At 36.3% G+C, this 19,243-nt stretch overlaps 1 protein-coding gene across 1 annotated transcript in view; it reads right to left on the bottom strand.

The window, feature by feature from the left end:
- GUCY1A1 (guanylate cyclase 1 soluble subunit alpha 1) overlaps positions 1–19,243 on the bottom strand; it is a 64,226-nt gene that overhangs the window by 33,312 nt on the left and 11,671 nt on the right. Inside the window, 1 exon segment of the mRNA NM_001132215.2 lies at positions 132–498. Within this exon segment, the coding sequence (NP_001125687.2) occupies positions 132–386 (255 nt within the window). The 5' untranslated portion in view covers positions 387–498.

Genomic DNA, 19,243 nt, shown 5'->3' with positions numbered 1-19,243 from the left:
TTTCAAGAAAATATTCTACATTTATTGTGGCCTTGAAAGTGAGAAAGGAAGTGTTTAAATTTTGCTTAGAAAAACATTCTTCTACAATTTCAAAGTATTACAATTTCAAAATCTAAAGAGCAAGCACTCACCTCTGGGAAAATCAGTTTGCAAATACTCTCTGCCAAAGTGTGAAGATAGACTCGGCTCCGACTCGTTTTTCTTTGAGGAAGACTTTCTTGTATGTTCTTCTCAGGAATGTCTTGACAGATGGGCACGGTTGCTTTGCAGCTCTCTGAGCTTCCTGCTGCCTCCTCTGAAGACTCGTTAGGAACTTGACCTGGTGCCAGTAAGGAGAAAGGACATTCTCCTGTGATCTTGAGATCCTTGAGCTTCGTGCAGAACATGGTGTTGGTGTCTCTTACCCTGCTGCGATCTCCTCCTGATGAGCTGTAGTTCTTATATGAGACTGACAAACAGAAGCCACTATCAATTCAAGGACACTGGTAACTGGGATGTCTATGGGCAGCAAAAAGTCAGAACAGAAAGAGGAGTGACTTTATGCACGGATGAAAACAGGAAAAGACAGGTGAGCAAAAGCAGTAGTCATGTCATTTTCAAGTTAAAAAAATTCTGCTGGAAATGCCAATTATAAAATGAGCAGGACATTTGGCAAAGATCTTTACTTAATATGTGTGAATTTCACTATATTAGCAAAATACTTCCTCTTACTATTTTAACTTTTAAAATAAAATATATTTTTCCAAAATGTTCTTAGCATCCACTACTGATTTCCATTTTTTATACTCATCTGGTCCAGTTTGATTTCACAAGAGTGGAACACCACGGTTTTATGACAAAAGCCACATCTAAGTTTATGTTTTATTAATGCTTGTACTACTACATTCTCATTATGCTCTCCTTTCTGAAAAGTCAGAACAGTAAAAACCAATGGCTTCCAAAAATATCTAAGGGAAAACAATATGTATAATGATCCCCAAGTATATGTTTTCAGATTTGAAACACCAACTTAGAAAAAAGAAGTTCAATGAAAAAAAGTTCAATGAAGAAGATTATGGCAAAAGAAAAATTTTATCACTTTAAATAGTAAAGCAATTTAAAAATATTATCATCAAAATGAAAAAACATCAGAACTCCTGATCCCCAAGAACATACCATGGGATTTGCAGGGGTCTCTGGATCCAAATCTAGTCAGCACTGCGGTGAGTCAAAGACTACCCCACTTCCCACTGAAATCATAAGCATCACCATTCCCGCATATTTTCCCCAGTACTTTTGTTTTTGTTGATGTTGTGGTTATAAATTCTCTCACAATTCACAACCCATTTATCATTAGCTATTTGTTACTCGAACTGTCAAGTTGTGAATTCAGTTCATCAACAATACTAATTATCTTGATTAACTGGGTCTACCAGCTATTTCCTACTCTTGGGGAAGAAAAACAAAGAGTGGAAAAGAACCCATATTTGCTAATCCCCACATGTACTAAGTACTATGTGCCTGACACAGTGCTGGGAACTCTATGTTTACCATTAATCCTCACAGCAACCACGTAACACAGGTATTATTATCCCCAATGGGTGAGAAGCTCAAAAGTTTAGGTAGTTTTCTCTCATTTGAAATGCTAGAGAATGACTGAACTAGGGTTCAAATGCAGATTCAGCTGAATCCAAAGCCAATGTGTTTTCTATAACTCCAAACTAATATTACTAAATTAGAGCAGTTTCTACACAATCGGGCTTTGTTTATCAACTAAGAATAGATTTTTATCTTGAAAATATGGTTTACAAATTTATATTAAAATTCAGTGAGGAACATAATTTCCTGCTCATTGGCTGGTGGTATCTGAAACATCCAAGATACAGCCTTATATTTGAATCTTCAGAGTTGGAGTTCAATTTTTTTTTTTTTTTTGATTTTCTATGCTCCTCAATGCCCTTAATATGTTCCCATAAGCAACTGCCTGTAAACTGTCACATGTAAGTCATCTAATAAGTTTAGAACAATGAACAACTCATTTTCTGAACTGGGACAAACAAGGAAGCTAAATTCAGTATCTGATCCCCATGGGATGTCATGGGACGTTAGGTATAGAGGAAGATTATGGATGCTGGCAGGCCAGAAGAAGCTGCCGGGGCTGTGTTACCTAAAGTTATAACCAAAATCTATGCTCATATATAATTTATGAAACTTCAAGAAGGGACAAAAGAAAATCTTATGCATTTATGGGTAGAAAATTTGTTCTGCCAGAATAGAATGGAAGCGGTCTACCTCAATAGACTACTGAAGTGGTCCAAAGGTAATACGGCTATAGGGGGAATGATTACTTAGGTTCTACAAAACCTAAATATCTAATAATTTTACCCACATTTGTTTTGGGACTTAATGTAATAAATATTTGTTTCTTAGTCTTTACTATATCTCAACATAATTCTATTATTGCTTAATAACTTCTCTTCTGATTTAAGCTTCAAATCAGTGATCAGCCTTAAGCTTTAAAAGTGCTTTAACCTTTTCTGTAAAGGGCCTGAGAATAGATACTGTCAGCTTTGCAGGTTACATGGTCTTTATTGCAAGTATTCAACCCTACCACTGCAGTGTGAAGCCAGCCAGAGATGATATACCAATGAATGGGCACAGATGTGTTCCAATACAATCTTGTTTGTAAAGCAGACTGTGAACATAGCCAGTAGTTTGCTGACCCCTGGTTGTAGAAAACTGAGTATATTAACTAAAATATTTTAATTAAACTATAATTTTGACTATACGAGCAAAGTTATTTCCTCATCTCCTCTAGTCACTCCTCTTCAAAAATAACAGCCTATGCAGGTCCAGTTTTGGTTGGGGTTGGGGAGCTTGGAGAGTTTTTTTCATTATTATTTGTGGAGAAAAGGTCTCACTATGTTGCCCAGGCTGGTCTCTAACTCCTGGGCTCAAGCAATCCTCCTGCCCTGGCTTCACAAAGTGCTGGAATTACAGGCATGAGCCACTGTGCCTGGCTGGGATCCAGTTTTTGAACAACTTCAAAGTAATCAAAGAGAGTGTAATAGATAATACTAAATAACTATACAAATAATAGTACCACTATTTTATATTAATTTTCAGGGAAAAGAGCTATATTAACTGAATGCCACTATTTCAGTTATATCAAAATTTAACTATAATAACTAGCAGAAAAGGGTACACAAAAACAAAAGAAAGACAATAAGAAATGAAAGATTATAGGTTAGGTCTGAGGATGGCATAGAATTATTACTAAAACAAATTATTCTGGTATATATTAGAATTTTAATATTGGACTTAGAAGTTTGCCATAATATAGTTTATAATAAATCTTTCCATTAAACTTAACTCTCTCATTCACATTGGATTTCAACGCTGGTACCCAAGCCCAATATTTTAATTCTTATCTTCCTACTGAATCCAGCTGCAGCAGAATACAATTGACCAGTCAACCTTCCTTGAAATAATTTCTTTTCCTGTACTGCACAGTACTATAATTTCCAGGAAATGTGCCCAACAGTGTTTTTTATTAAAGCATAAACAGCCAACAGGAAGCAAGTTGTGCTTACTTTAAGATAGTTAAGTGTTTAGTCTCATTAAATTACATATGTATAAACAAACTAATTAGCATTCTTCATCTGCTCAACTGATGAAATTACACTATGAAGCAGATGCACACAGTGTTGATACCTTGGAAACCTGTTCGTCTTGCTTTTGCCTGCCAATATATAGAATATTCCTGGCAGGCAAAAGATTGTTCTTCAACTAAACTAGTGATGATTTTTATGGGTAACGTTAGCAGTAACTTCAGAAATGGTTTGGTCAGTTGGTGAATTCAGTACATAGTTGGTTGTAGAAATGGTAGTAACACGGCAAGGGAAAAACAAATAAATTAAAATAATAAATTTGGCGACAGGCCTTGGCAAGAAGTGGAATAATATGTTCTCAGAAACTTGAAGAGGTACTTCTCATTCCAAAAGTTGATAATTAAACAGCCTCCAAATAAACTTAATGCTCACTCTCTTTTTACTAGTGAGGGATTAACTTTGCCGTGGTGAGAATAATGACCCAGCTACTGGCCTAGTATTAATAACAGGGACAAATTATTGTTCAAGTAAGGCAACCCTCAATCATTTAAACTCTAGCATTTAAAATTTAATTAAGCATGAACTTTTTTTTTTTTTTTTTGAGACAGAGTCTCACTCTGTCACCCAGGCTGGAGTGCTATGGCATGATCTTGGATCACTGAAACCTCCGCCTCCTGGGTTCAAGCAATTCTCCTGCCTCAGCCTCCCAAGTAGCTGGGATTACAGGTGGCGGCCACCATGCCTGGCTAATTTTTGGATTTTTAGTAGAGATGGGGTTTTGCCTTGCTGGCCAGGCTGGTCTCGAACTCCTGACCTCAGGTGATGCACCTGCCTCAGTCTCCAAAGGTGCTGGGATTACAGAGGTGAGCCACCACGCCCATCCTAGAATTTAATTAAGCATGAACATCTTGTTTACTACATGTAACAAGATCATGCAGACCTAAGGAAGACACCCCTTACCACACTCTCTGGCACTGATATACTTTTCTCCAAAAGCAGGTCTTAAGGAGCAGATGAAAAGTTAGAAAAAGACACTTTTCAAAAGAAGGCATACATGTGACCAACAATCATATGAAAAGAAGCTCAACATCACTGCTCATTAGAGAAATGCAAATCAAAAACCACAATGAAATACAATCTAACACCAGTCAGAATGGCTATTATTAAAAAGTCAAAAAATAACAGATGCTGAGAAGGTTGTGGAGAAAAAGGAATGCTTTTTAATTTACACTTTTCGTGGGAGTGTAAATTACTTCAGCCATTGTGGAAGAGAGTGTGGCAATTCCTCAAAGACCTAAAGACAGAAATACCATTTGACCCAGCAATCCTACTACTGGGTATATACGCAAAAGAACATAAATCATTCTATTATAAAGACACATGCACACATATGTTTGTTGGAACACTATTCACAATAGTAAAACATGGAATCAACCTAATTGCCCATCAATGATAAACTGGATAAAGAAAACGTCGTACATATACACCATGGAATAATATGTAGTTATAAAAAAGAATGAGATCATGTCCTTTGCAGGAAGATAGATGGAGCTGGAGGCCATTATCCTGAGCAAACTAACCCAGGAACAGAAAATCAAACACCGCATGTTCTCACTTATAAGTGGGAGCTAAACAATGACAACACATGGACACATGGAGGGGAACAACACTCACTGGGGCCTTTCGGAGCATAAAGGGTGAAAGGAGGGAGGGGATCAAGAAAAATAACTAATGGGTACTAGGCTTAAAACCTGGCTGATGAAATAATCCGTGCAACAAACTCCCATGACACAAGTTTACTTATGTAACAAACTGCACTTGTACCCCTAAACTTAAAATAAAAGTTGAAATAAATAAATAATAAAAAAATCGAAAAAAGTTACAGGGAAGAGGCAAGCCGAAAAATTATGTATCCATCACAAAAGCAATTAGCTGTATCAAATGTCTACCATCAGACCTGGTACCTGGACATGCCAATATCTGTGATTAAAAAGATATGAGCTTTTTAAGATTAAATTTAAAAGTCCAGATTTTTAAGAGTAGCCAAAAGGAAGAGAAAACTTAAAAGCAAATTGCCTTAGTAAGGATAAAGTTTGTATACTTCAGCACAAATTGTAACAACTATTTTCATAAATAAGGAAAAAGGCTTAATTTTCAGGTAAACTGAAAACTTAGAAAGTTTTCCTTTCTCAAAAATTGAAAAATATTACATAAAATCCCATAAATCAGTCTTTTAAAATAGGTTTCTTTTCACTTTGTAGTAGGAAATGTTTATAGAACTTTCCCTCTGATATATCAGGAAAGCAGGACAAAGTAGTAGAAAAATTGGTGAGCATGTCCAATTCTCTCCGCCACAAAGTTAAAAAGAGACAAACAAATCTCAGACTCCTTCATCCAATCATTCCTCTCTAGCACTACCATTCTCTCTTTATTGTTACACTTTTTGAAAGGTTGGCTTTATGGGCTGTGTTCATTTCCTTACATCATATTTATTCTTAAGTTTAAAACTATCTGGCTTTTGCTTTAGTATGTTACTGATATCTCTTTATTAAATTTGATGATGCCTAAAAGTCAAAGCTCAAGACTCTTTTGGCTTTTAACATAAATTCTCCATTCATCTGCATTTTCTTTTTAATAATTTTGATTCCAATAGATTCTTTGGTATCACTGGATTGTCTTCTACATCATTCACGCATTCATGCACTTGTTCATTTTTCTTCCTATTCAACAAATATTTACGGAGGTCCTGCTCTGTGCCAGGCATTTTTCTAGACACAAGGTCAGAGTGATGTGTAAAGAACACCCCTTGCTCTCAAGAACTTACAATCCAGGAGGAAAACTATTTATGATGTATCAGTTCCAAGGGTGGCCTCTGCTGCAAAAAGGGCAGGGATATAGCGCTCTGGGAATGTAAATCAGAGATCTGAACCTAGTCCTCTCAGCAACATCTGAGCTGGGTCAGGCCAAGAGAGTTACAGAAAGAACAGCATGCTTGGGAGCCAATGTTCTAGGAACAGAAGTAATTCCAGTGTAGCAAAGGCATGAATGAGGTTAAGAGAGAGCAAGGTAATGGTGGTGAGAGACAAAATAGGCAGAGGTCAGGATTTTGCAGAGTTCTACAAACCGCATTAAACAAGATAATACTCTATTCTAAGGGCAATCAACTAAATAACTAATAAGCAAGATAGTAAGTGAATTAGACTGCATTTTTAGAAGATTATTTGAAATGTAGAATGAAAAATGGGTCAGAGTAGGACAGATGGTAGATCTGGGTTGGGCAAAAACAGGACTCTGGGGGGAAAAAATGAATCAATTGCAGATGTAATTCTGAGAGAGAATCTGCAGGCCTGGGCTACTGACTGGGTGTGGGGGCCAAAGCAGAGGGAAGACTTTACTTCTGACTTTACTTCTCAATATCCCAGCCAAGGAAAAACTCTAGGGACCATAGTGCACAATCAAAATAGTCCATAATACATTTCCCATGACTTTGGTTATTCAATCTTAACCAAGCCTAGAGCTTGGATTTCTAATATTATATAACACCTTGTGGGAGTTAGGTTACTCCAATTCTCCTGTTAAGATCTCATTTTGGGAAGCAATTTCTCCTATTCAAAAGCCCAGTAATTGTTCACTCCAATTTCTATTACTGAGTAGGGCATTCACCTTCCTAACGGACTGCATCTATATGTAAGTGTGAGCTGTCTTAAGCTATTTTTAAGGAGGAGGATGCTTACCTTAAATTTTTGTAACTCAAGAGCCCATATTGATGATTCTCCCAAAACAGAGAGGTCAACTCTAAAGACAAAGCAACCTCACTTTCAATAATCATATTGGAGTGCCCCTGCCCCCTGACTTGCCGGGTGGCAACCGCCTTGATAAAACTACAGTACTGGACACAAATTGTGTTTAATAAGCTGCATTAAATCTTTATTTAAAATAAGATGAGTGCAATCCACAATCTTTTAAAATTAGATTTAAGAGGCAATTCTGTGGCATCTTTGAAATAATAGCAAAATTCAGTACACTCTATAGTAGGGAGATTTTAACTATTCGAATTCACATTCTGTTTATCAGTTTTTATCAAAGTATTTACAGAATGTTTTATGACTAATTTAAGAGAAAAGCCTTTGAGATTATAAATCCTAAGATATATTTTAAAAACTCTCCAGTGTGATGATGACTATAATTTGAATACATGCAGTTAAACATCTTCAAATTAAGTATCGTCACTACTTATGGTTCATCATGCTGATCATGAGGAAATCAGATAAACTTTTCAACAGTTTTTCCCTAAAATATATAAAACAATTTCTTGCATCTTTTTCTATGATTCTTATCATAGTTACATTGCTAAAATAGTTCCTTGCAGAGGCTTAGTCACTTTAAAATATACTTACTGAAAATACACTAATGATTATGAAATGAGTTAAGGAAGAAATGTAATTCCTTTTTCCTCTATAAAAAGCCATTTTGTTCTTATCTGTTTTCAAATAAGTACTGTGCATTTCAGGAATGTCAATTGGCTCAGGCACATCTATCGCTAGGGAAATAATGTCAGGATAAAATGGCAGGCATGCTAGATCCCCTTTGCTCCCCATTCTTCCTCTTAGCCCAGTCTGACCATATGCTCTGTGGTAGAAGTCCTGTTGCACAATTTTCCTTTATTTTTCTCTTGTCTCCACAACTCAGCAGACTCAAGGCTTTCTTATAGTTCTTTCCTACCAACTACTTTCACTTTTTTCCCCTTAGGTCAAGGCCTACAGTTGCTGAGGTGCAGTATTCATTAGAATTCAATATGTCTTTTAACTAAACTTTTATATTTTGGGGATTTTTTTTTTTTTTTTGCTTTTGTTAGTGCTCGTAAGCATTGACTGATTTCATCCAAACACTTTTTCTCCCTAATTCTTTTATTTTTAGTGCACAGTTTTGAAGCATATGAGGTTTTCCAAGAACATCTATATTGTGTTATATCAAAAATACCTCTACACTAATCAATGTTTGATTTAAATTTGCAAGTAAGGTGAAAAGCCAACCTACCAACCTGGAAGAAACACTCAACAAGATCACATTCTCTGAGACTCCACAGAGTACATTATGATTTAGGTAAAATAATCTGATGAAACTTTTAAAGTGAAAACAAATCCTTGATTAAATAATTTAGCTAATTGATAGATTTCTTTTAGGTGACATAATGAACTTGATGATTACACGCATCATAATTTCTCCATTTTCTCTTCTTTTAAATTTTGGTCAGGCAGGAAGGCCTGGAAGTAAAGTAAAATCTCTACATCCTTGATGTCATAGACATACATAAACACACACACACATACATACTTACATACACATATTTTCCCTCTTCTGTAATGATGAGTTTTTTTGTTTTTTTGTTTGTTTGTTTGTTTTTTTGAGGAGTCTTGCTCTGTAGCCCAGGCTGGAGTGCAGTGGTGCGATCTCGGCTTACTGCAAGCTCCACCTCCCGGGTTCACGCCATTCTCCTGCCTCAGCCTCCTGAGCAGCTGGGACTACAGGCGCCTGCCACGACGCCTGGCTAATTTTTTTTTTTTTTCGTATTTTTAGTGGAGACGGGGTTTCACCATGTTAGCCAGGATGGTCTCGATCTCCTGACCTCGTGATCCGCCCACTTCGGCCTCCCAAAGTGCTAGGATTACAGATGTGAGCCACCGCACCCGGCCCTGTAATGGTGAGTTTTTAAGTGCCTGATGTCTCATGTCTCATGCAGATAATTAGCATGACAGAGACTTCATAATTCGGAGGGTTGGGTTCACATAAATGTAGGTGCCATGCCCAGTTGTTCCCTGAGGCAGTGGAGTTGGCGTAGCAGTTAAAAGCTTAGGCTACATGAACAGATGGCCTGTGTTTGCTCCCTGCATCTACCATGTGCTAGCGCTGTGACGTTAGTGAAGTTCTTAACTGAACTTCACCTCAATTTTCTCCATCTGAAAAATAAGGATAATAATAGCAACTATCTCATAAATGTGTTGTGAGATTAAACAAAGCAATAAATAGAAAGCACTTAGAAAAGCACTGCCACCCAGTATGGCAGGAATACATATTGACTATCACAACTGCTACTCAGTGGTAGTGTGACATTGGACAAGTTTCATAACTTCATGAATTCTGTTATTTCACACATAAAATGGTAAAGTCATGATGTAACAGATTCGAATTAAGAATTTGGAATAATATATATAAAGTGCCTGGTCTTGCCTAGCATCCATAGGTCCATAATTAAAAAAAAAAAAAAAGATATAAGTCCAGTCCTGGATCAAGTCTTCAGTCACTTGCCTTACAAAAGCTGTGATGCCTCTTCTACTAGAGCTCTAGGCGACTTCTTACAACAGGAAAAAAATGATCAGTGTCTGCTTGATATCTTCAGAGCAGCCCTAAAATTTTTTTTTGGTACATACAACCAAATGTAAATGCTCATTGCATACTACAAGAGAATCGTGCTGACATAAGTTATTAAATAAATGATTGACAATTTTATTCTATCTTCTCAGAAAGATTCTGTAATGTTTTATACCTATGAAACCATTTTTTTCATGCATCAAAGCTTGTTTAAGGGAACTCTGATAATATATCCAATGCTCATTATCCTACAAATATAGAAAACAATCTTTACTTGATGAGCATTAGAGAATATACCAAGAAAGTTATATCTAAGTCAATAGAGTTCTTTTTATTGATTTAAAAAATAATAGAATTTGCAGCACAGCTTAGAGCAGAAAGATTCTATTTTGGTTTTATCTTATCTAATTCTATTACATAATAAGTTGCATGTCTAATTCCTTTAATGAAATATTAGAATATAAAAATTGGGTGACTATGTTGAATTTTAAACCTCATTTTCTACTCGTTAAGCCAAAACTATTTTATAAATCAAGCAAGGCTTATGCCATTACACTACTCACTATTTTTTATTAATTCATATTATTCCCAATGTGGAAATTTGAAAACAAAACAAAATCTCATAACAACCAAAGTTAAATAGAAATCCTGTGGTACCTGATTTTCTTTTCCCATAATGCCATATTGGGAAATGATTAGTATTTGTTATACAAGGAATCTTGTCTCTAATTATTGCTTTTATAAGCTAACAGTTCTTCTAAATATGGATTCAGTGATAATTCTTTTTTTTGAGATGGAGTCTCGCTCTGTAGCTGAGGCTGGAGTGCAGTGGCACACTCCTGGCTCACTGCAACCCCAGCTTCCTGGGTTCAAGTTATTCTCCTGCCTCAGCCTCCCGAGTAGCTGGGACGACAGGTGCACGTCATCATGCCTGGCTAATTTTTTTTTTTTTTTTTTGTATTTTAGTAGAGACCAGGTTTTACGATGTTGCCCAGGCTGGTCACGAACTCCTGAACTCAGGCAATCCACCAGCCTTGGCCTCCCAAAGTGTTGGGATTACAGGCATGAGCCATCGCACCTGGCCAATAATTCTTTTATCTACTTACTTTCTCAATGTTAGTTTGGTAGAAAGGTTTAAGTTGTGAGCAGGTAGAGGTGAGACACTAATTGGCATGTTCACTTTAAGATATTTGTGCAAACAAGATAGGTCACCCAGAGTCCAGTTAAAGTAAGAGACACAGGGATTCCTGACAAAAGTGAAGTGACTCTGGGATTGACCTGTGGAACACTTGAATTACCTTTCTGAGCAATGAGGAGATACCAAGATCAACTCATCCTTGATGGGAAGGAAGGAGTGACCTTGTGAGTACAGAACTCACCGAATGGTAGGGGAAAGACAAACTGGCTGGACTCTAACTTGTCATATTTGGAAAGAAGATTCTGGAATAAGAGACACTAGTGACTCTCACAGTTCTTCTAATCCAGCCTTTGGAAATTTTTCCAAGCTCTTTGAGAGAAAGGACCAGAAACTTATACAGCTATGAAAAATTAAGACGTCTATGCAATGCTGGAGATAGAATCTTACCAAACCTAATCAAGAACACATTAATCCAGAGGTGTAGGCCTGGCTACAGAAAGAACAGCAAAGAGAAAAAAAAAAAAAAAAAAAAAAAAACACAAGGAGAACCAGAACAGATGTATCAATGGTGGAGGTTCAGGAGGTGGAGGAGCTGCAGAAGCTGGAGCAGGGCTGAGAGGGTCAGACAAAGCTAAGCCGCCATGCAGGAGAACACCAGGAGCTCAGTGATACATGAGCATTATATGAGACCTAAATTTCTATGGCCATAAATAAACTTTTATTGGAGCACAGCCACACCCACTCATTTATGCACTGTCTATGGCTACTGTGTTCAAACCATGCAGCTGAGTAACTGCTATGGAGGTCACAAGTAGCTACTACTATCTTGTCCTTGATGGGGTCTGTTGACTGACTCCTGCTTTAAAGAGCTGTTGGGGACATCGCATACATTATCTTATTTAATCTTCACAACAATCTTATGGGAAGTGTGTATGAGTGTGTGTTTGTGTATTTTAGTATTTTTTACACAAGAAGAATCTGAAACATCGATCATGTAACTTGTCCTTGGCCATAGCTGGTGAGTGGCAGAAATAGGAAATGAACCCAACCCTATCTAACTACAGAGCTCATGCTGTGGAGCTGCCTTGAGAAACCAGGAGCTTTTGACATATCATGGTGATTATCATTCAAGTTCCCGACTAATAAATATAATCTGGGAAAACAAAGACTAAATTTTATCTGTTAAATTACAGTACAGCATAAAATGAAAGATCAGGTTGCTGGGCATGTCAATTAAGGTAATGAAGCTTAGATATTCCCAAAATGAAGGCACGAGAGATGCTTTCAGGGTCCCAGTGAACTCTAAGGAGACTCCCTTTGAAAACTTCACTTTGAGCCTCTCTAGTTTTAGGGATCAGAGAAGAATTGAAAGGCAGCTAAAAAGGCTGTTGGTGTCTCTGCCACATTTAAAGGATCTTTACAACAAAGCCGAAGAATAAACTTAGGCAAAGTACGTTTCTCAGAGAAATTTTCTTTTATGACCCCAGAGAAAAGGCTCATAAAAATGAAGTTAAGTGTGAGATTAGAGGCCTGGAGATCAGCAGATGTTTCTTTGGAGGTGGCCCAGGGGACCAGGCTACTAAGGTATTAGTAATTGATGGGCAGTCAGGTGCCTTTTCTAGTTTTCAGACCAGCAGTAAAGCTCTTTCTGATTCTTAAGACAGGAAATGAACTTTTGTCACAACACTGGGACACAGATCCTTGATGCTTATGCTGGAACCATGTTAGCAAAGGACATGTGGCAAATTCCAACACAAACTCAATTCTGCCAAGTTTTTACATAATGATTAGTTTAGAAGAAACCATTACCAGAAATGAATTTGGACTTCTGAACATATACTTTGCAGGTATACATTTGGATGCTTGCAAAGTCCATGTTGAGAAAGGCTGAGTCTTTTCCCATTAAATCCAAATCCACAACTATATTCTTTTAATGCCTCTGCCATCTAATTGATTCAAAATAGAGAAAATTTAAAGAAATACCAAACAATTTTTCCTATTCATTTCAGTAGCTCTTACATAAAAGTCAATATAAGGACAGAGTCATTTGCATAATAGAAGTTTAGAACTGGAAGAGGAGTTAGAGATTATTTATTGCAATCCCTTCCATTTGCAGATGACAGAGTGCAGACTTCAGTGATGTGGCTCAAACCCCAAAGCTCAGGATGTGTACAGGTGTATTGAGTTCACCCAATATACCCTGATGACCTCCTCTACTGAAAATGCTGAGAAGCCCTCCTTTCTTTATGGACCACCAGCCACTGCAGGTAATACTTTGAGAAAACTTGAAAACTTAGTTATTTTAATTCAAATTTCACACTTTGTCATCTTTTGAGGGTTAACATAACTACTACATCTCAGACCAATCAGAAGATTACCTTTCGTCTATACATCATGCTAATATTAACATACATTATAAAATTGCTTTGACTGTCTACAGTTCCTAAAATGTTGCCCCAGAATCTTTTTCATAATTTTCTCATCTTCTTTTGCACTTTCTTGAGAAACTACCTTTTAGTCCCTTTTCAAATCTCTAAACACATTTTCTAAATAACTTTCCTCATTATCTTGTCTTTGTCACTTAATCAAGTTTGCTATTTTCCAGCCTTAATCAAACCAGCCAATGCAGGTCACAGTTTATCCAACTTTGGGACTGCCAATAATTATTTTCTGCTGAAATTGAAAAAAACTACTGGCTCTGAGTCATCTGGTATAAACACGGAAGTGATATAGATAGACTAACTAAATTGTTATTCAATTTTTTCCATTTATTTTCCCTGGATTCTTTGTATGTGAAGACACAAACACACCTATGTAAATGACACACAATTTGACAAGCAATTTTGTTTGTTTTCCTATATATTCTCTTTTTCTATTTTACTTATTATTAGTGTTGTTTTTCAACTTTTTCAGAAAAAGTGAAATCTCACTATACATAGAGTTTATGCATTTCCAAGGTCTGTGCTTGATAAAGAAATCAGCAATGCTCATGTAATTTCCTATCCTCCTTTTTCACTTTGCTGTGAAATCAGCTAAATGAAAAACCATCCATGTTTCTATACTTGACTGCCTTATCAGAAATACTTAGCACAGACTCAACCATCATTTGACCATTCAATTAATATTAACTAATCTCCATAAAATATATTAATATTAGGCTATTAGCTATAATCAATATAGGGGGCAAAACATGAACCAGAAAAAACATAAAATACAAATAAAAGAAAGCTAAATCAGAGTTTCTAAAATGTCTTGCTTATTGGAAATAAATTTTAAAATGAGTTGTCAGTAAATCCATTTATAATTCAATCAAAATTTACCGTTTCATAAAAGGACAAAAATATTCCTTTCTTTAATGTTCTTCAAAGCCTGATATGAGTGGGGTATATATACACACACACACACTGAATTTTCTTTTTTTTCTTTTGAGATGAAGTCTCACTCTGTTGCCCAGGCTGGAGTGCAGTGGCGTGATCTCGGCTCACTGCAACCTCCACCTCCCGGTTTCAAGCGATTCTCCGGCCTCAACCTCCTGTGTCGTTGGGATTACAGGCACACACCACCACACCCAGCTGATGTTTTTGTATTTTTAGTAGAGACAGGGTTTCACCATGTTGGTCAGGCTCGAACTCCTAACCTTGTGATCCGCCCCACTCAGCCTCCCAAAGTGCTGGAATTAAGGTGTGAGCCACTGTGCCCAGCCGAATTTTCTTATGTATATATAAGAAATTTTATTAAATAGCTAATGGCTACAATAAAAAGTGAGAATAAGTAAAGATAGAGAGTTAAAACTGTTTATAAGAAATATCAGATTTAGGCAGTGGTGGCAAAAGAATCATCAGGGAAGCCTTCTTGGAATGTACAGAATTTGAGCTTATTTTTTTAAATGACTAAGTTCTGAAAGTTAAGATTTTGGCAAGGGGCATGCCACAGAGAAAGAACAGTGTATGTGAAAGCAAGAAATGAAGGAAATTGTGGGAAAGAGGCAGGAAAAGATGGCTACTAGAGATATTATAAAATTAAAGTTGGCGTGATGTGGCAACTCACTAGATCTGAGGAATAGAATGACTCTGAAGTTTTGTGTAGAAAGATATAGTGCCGTTCATGGAAACAGGTAACAGAAGCAGAGCAGTAGGCCTGAGAGAAAGGATGCTGAATTTGTTTTAGGTATATGGATCTTGAACTGTTAGCAGAGAATCTAGGGTAGAGGTGCTTTTGAAAATCAGAGTATTTACTTCAGAAGTGTGTAACAGATTAGAGATGAATTTGTGCTCCTCCCCATAGCAGAAACCATTATAGTCAGGAGTTTAACTAAAACTGTTTAAGATCAAGAGGCTACATATATAGAGAGAAGATAACCAAATTTAGAACTCCAGGGAGTCCTCATGTTTAAGGACTGGAGAAAGTATTATGACTATGACAGAGAAGCAGCAATTAGAAAAGTATAATGAGAATGAATATGAAAGAGGACACGTGTTCGAAAAGAAGTGTATGTCACAAGTCTGAAGAGGGTAAGGAGGACTGAGAAAATATCATTTGATTTTTAAATTAGAAAGATATTTATGGTTTTTAAGGCAAAATTTTGAATAAGAATAGTAGACTGAAAGTGGAAGAAAATAAGGAGTTATAGTGATAAAGTACTATACTGTAACTGAGTACAGATTACATTAAGATCCGTGGATTGGGAAACAGCAAGTTTGAAAGAAGGATTGTGAGGATATGAAATCCTTTTCTTTTGTTACCTATATTTGTAGCTTTCTGTAAATAGAAATACTTACTATGCAGAGCACAAAAATTAGCTCAAAGTACAGGGTCTTTGACTTCTGGTTAAATTGCAGAAAGTCACAAGAGACTCCCACTCCAACCCTAATAATGAGAACAAGTGAGACAAGCTATGCAATCATAATTTTTTTAATCCATCAGAAAGCATCTATGAAAACTATAATTATTTAGTCATACTTGATGATGAAAGACTGAACACTTTTCCACTATTATTCAGGAACAAAGCAAAGATGCCTGCTCTCACCACTTCTAATCAATATTGTACAGAAGTTAGGTCCTAGCCACTGCAATCAGTTAAACAAAAGGCCAAAAGGTTGCAGGTTTATGCGCACGTGTGTGTGTGTGCGTGTGTGTGTGTGTGTATCCAATCGACCCTTGAACAACACAGATTCAAACTCCATGGGTCCACTTATATGCAGATTTTCTTCTGCCTCTGCCATCCCAGATGTAGCAAAACCAACCCCTTATCTTCTTCTTCCTCCTCCTACTCAAAATGAAGACAACGAGGGTGAAGATTTTTTATAATGACCCACTTGCACTTAATAAATGGTAAATATATTTTCTCTTACTTTATGATTTTCTTTGTAACATTTTCTTTTCTCTAGCTTACTTTATTTTAAGAATACAGTATATAATATATAATACATGTCAATCAACTGTTTATGTTATTGGTAAAGCTTCCAGTCACCACTAAGCTATTAGTAGTTAAGTTTTTGAGGAGTCAAAACTTTTATGTGGATTTTTGACTGTGCAGGAGTGTCAGTGCCCCTAACCCCTGTGTTGTTCAAGGATCATACACGTGCACGTGCACACACACAAACACACATACATACTTAAAATTGTTCATGTAGGAATTCCCAATGGATATACAAAATAACTAGAACTAAGAAGTAAATTAAACAATGTTTCAGGATACAAGACTGATATACAAAATTCCTTTATAACTTCTGTACTAGCCACAAATACTGGAAAATAATTATTTTAAAAACTCATTTATGATACTGTTAATAAATATAAAATACTTAGCAATAAATCTAACCAAAGGCTTACAAAACTTTTACACTGAAAACTACAAACATTCACGAGATAAATTAAGGAAGGTCTAAATATATGGAGAGATATATATCATGTATAATATTGTTAAGGTACAAATTTTCTCTAAACTTGTTTATAGATTCAATGCAATTCCAATCAACATCCCAGCCATCATTTTAGTAAAAATTGAGAAAATGAGGCTAAGATTTCATTGATGTCATAGGATAGCCAAATTAATATTAACGAAGAAAAAATAGCACTGAAGGACTTATATACCTGCTTCAAAACTTAAAAAGTTAAAGTAATCAAGACAGTGAGGTATCAGTTTGAAAGGAGTGACACAGAGATCAATGAGGTAGAGATCCACAATTGCGTTTGCAACAAAGATGTCGAGGCAATAAAATCAGGAAAGAAAATATGTTTGTTTGTTTTTTAATAAAAATGCCATTGGAACAACTGGAAATCTATATAGAAATAGAAATAAACTTTTATCCACACAACATACCATATACAAAAATTAAATCTTAATGGACCCTGCCATGGTTTGGATATTCGAACCTTCCAAACCTTATGTTGAAATCTAATCTTCAGTGTTGAATGTGGAGTGAAATGGGAGATGTTTGAGTCATTGGGCAGATCCCTCATGAATGACTTGGCACCATTCTCATGATAGCCAGTGAGTTCTTGCTCTACTAGTTCCTTCAAGAGCTGGCTGTTACACAAAAGTCTGGCATCTCCTCTCTCTCTCCCTTGCTTCCTCTGTCTCTCAGTTATCTCTGCACACGCTGGCTCCCCTTCACCTTCTGCCATGAGTGGAAGCAGCCTCATGCTCTCACTAGAAGCAAATGCTAGTGCCATGCTTCCTGCACAGCCTGCAGAACATTGAGCCAAATAAACCTCTTTTGTAAATAAATTATCCAACATCGGGTATTCTTTTATAGCAAAATAAACAGACTACGACAAATCGTAAACCTAAATACAAAAGTTACAACTATAAAACTTACAGAGGAAAACATAAAAGAAATTTTGTGACCAGGTTTGAAGCAAAGATGCTTAAATTTGAAAAAAAAAACATGAAATATTTAAAAAGAGCATGATAAAGTGGACTTCATCAAAATAAAAAAAAATACTTTGGCTCTTTGAAAGACATTATTACATAAACAAAAACACAAGTCACATACTAGAAGAAAATATATGTAACACACAACAGCAAGGGAGTTTAATCCAGAATATACAGTTTTCCAACTCAATAAGAAAATAAACAATTCCATTTTAAAATGGGCAAAACATCTCAATAGACAGTTCATTAAAGAAGGTATATAAACAGTCAATAAACATTTCTTCATATGCTCAATATTATTAGTTATTAAACAAAAACCCATTAGAATGGCTGAAATTCTTGAGTTCGGCAATGTCAAGAGTTATTGGCAATGTGGAATAACTGGAATTCTCATAGACTACTGGTGGGAATGGAAAACAGTTTGGGAGTTTCTTAAAATGCTAGACATTCAACAAATGCTATTGTTTATAAGCAAAACTTGGGTAATTCACAAATCATCAGGAAAACTTGCAATGTGGGCAGAAAGGTTACCATAGTAATTACCATAGTAAGTAAAAGTGTGAACCCTGCCTGGCTACAAATACCGGTTCCATTATTAACTAAATGTATGACATTAGGCAAGTGACTTATCTACTCTGTGCATCACCCATTTTTTCATCTGTAGAACAGTGATGAGAATAGAACATTCCTCAAGGGATTTGATTAAAGTCATGCAGTTGTATTAATGCTTGGAATGTAATATGTACTTAAGAAATGTTCACTATTATTAACTGGACTTGATATAAAATTATTGTAAAAACCTTTGTGTTTACCTTGTTCAAGACACATAGATCTAGTTCTAGATCTAGAACTAGAAATACCATTTGACCCAGCCATCCCATTACTGGGTATATACCCAAAGGACTATAAATCATGCTGCTATAAAGACACATGCACACATATGTTTATTGCGGCACTATTCACAATAGCAAAGACTTGGAACCAACCCAAATGTCCAACAATGATAGACTGGATTAAGAAAATGTGGCACATATACACCATGGAATACTATGCAGCCACAACAAATGATGAGTTCATGTCCTTTGTAGGCACGTGGATGAAATTGGAAATCATCATTCTCAGTAAACTATCGCAAGAACAAAAAACCAAACACCGCATATTCTCACTCATAGGTGGGAATTGAACAATGAGAACACATGGACACAGGAAGGGGAATATCACACTCAGGGGACTGTTGTGGGGTGTGGGGAGCGGGGAGGGATAGCTTTA

This window comes from Pongo abelii, chromosome 3 (assembly GCF_028885655.2).
Source record: "Pongo abelii isolate AG06213 chromosome 3, NHGRI_mPonAbe1-v2.0_pri, whole genome shotgun sequence".
NCBI lineage: Eukaryota > Metazoa > Chordata > Mammalia > Primates > Hominidae > Pongo > Pongo abelii.
This window is presented reverse-complemented; position numbering and strand designations above follow the sequence as displayed.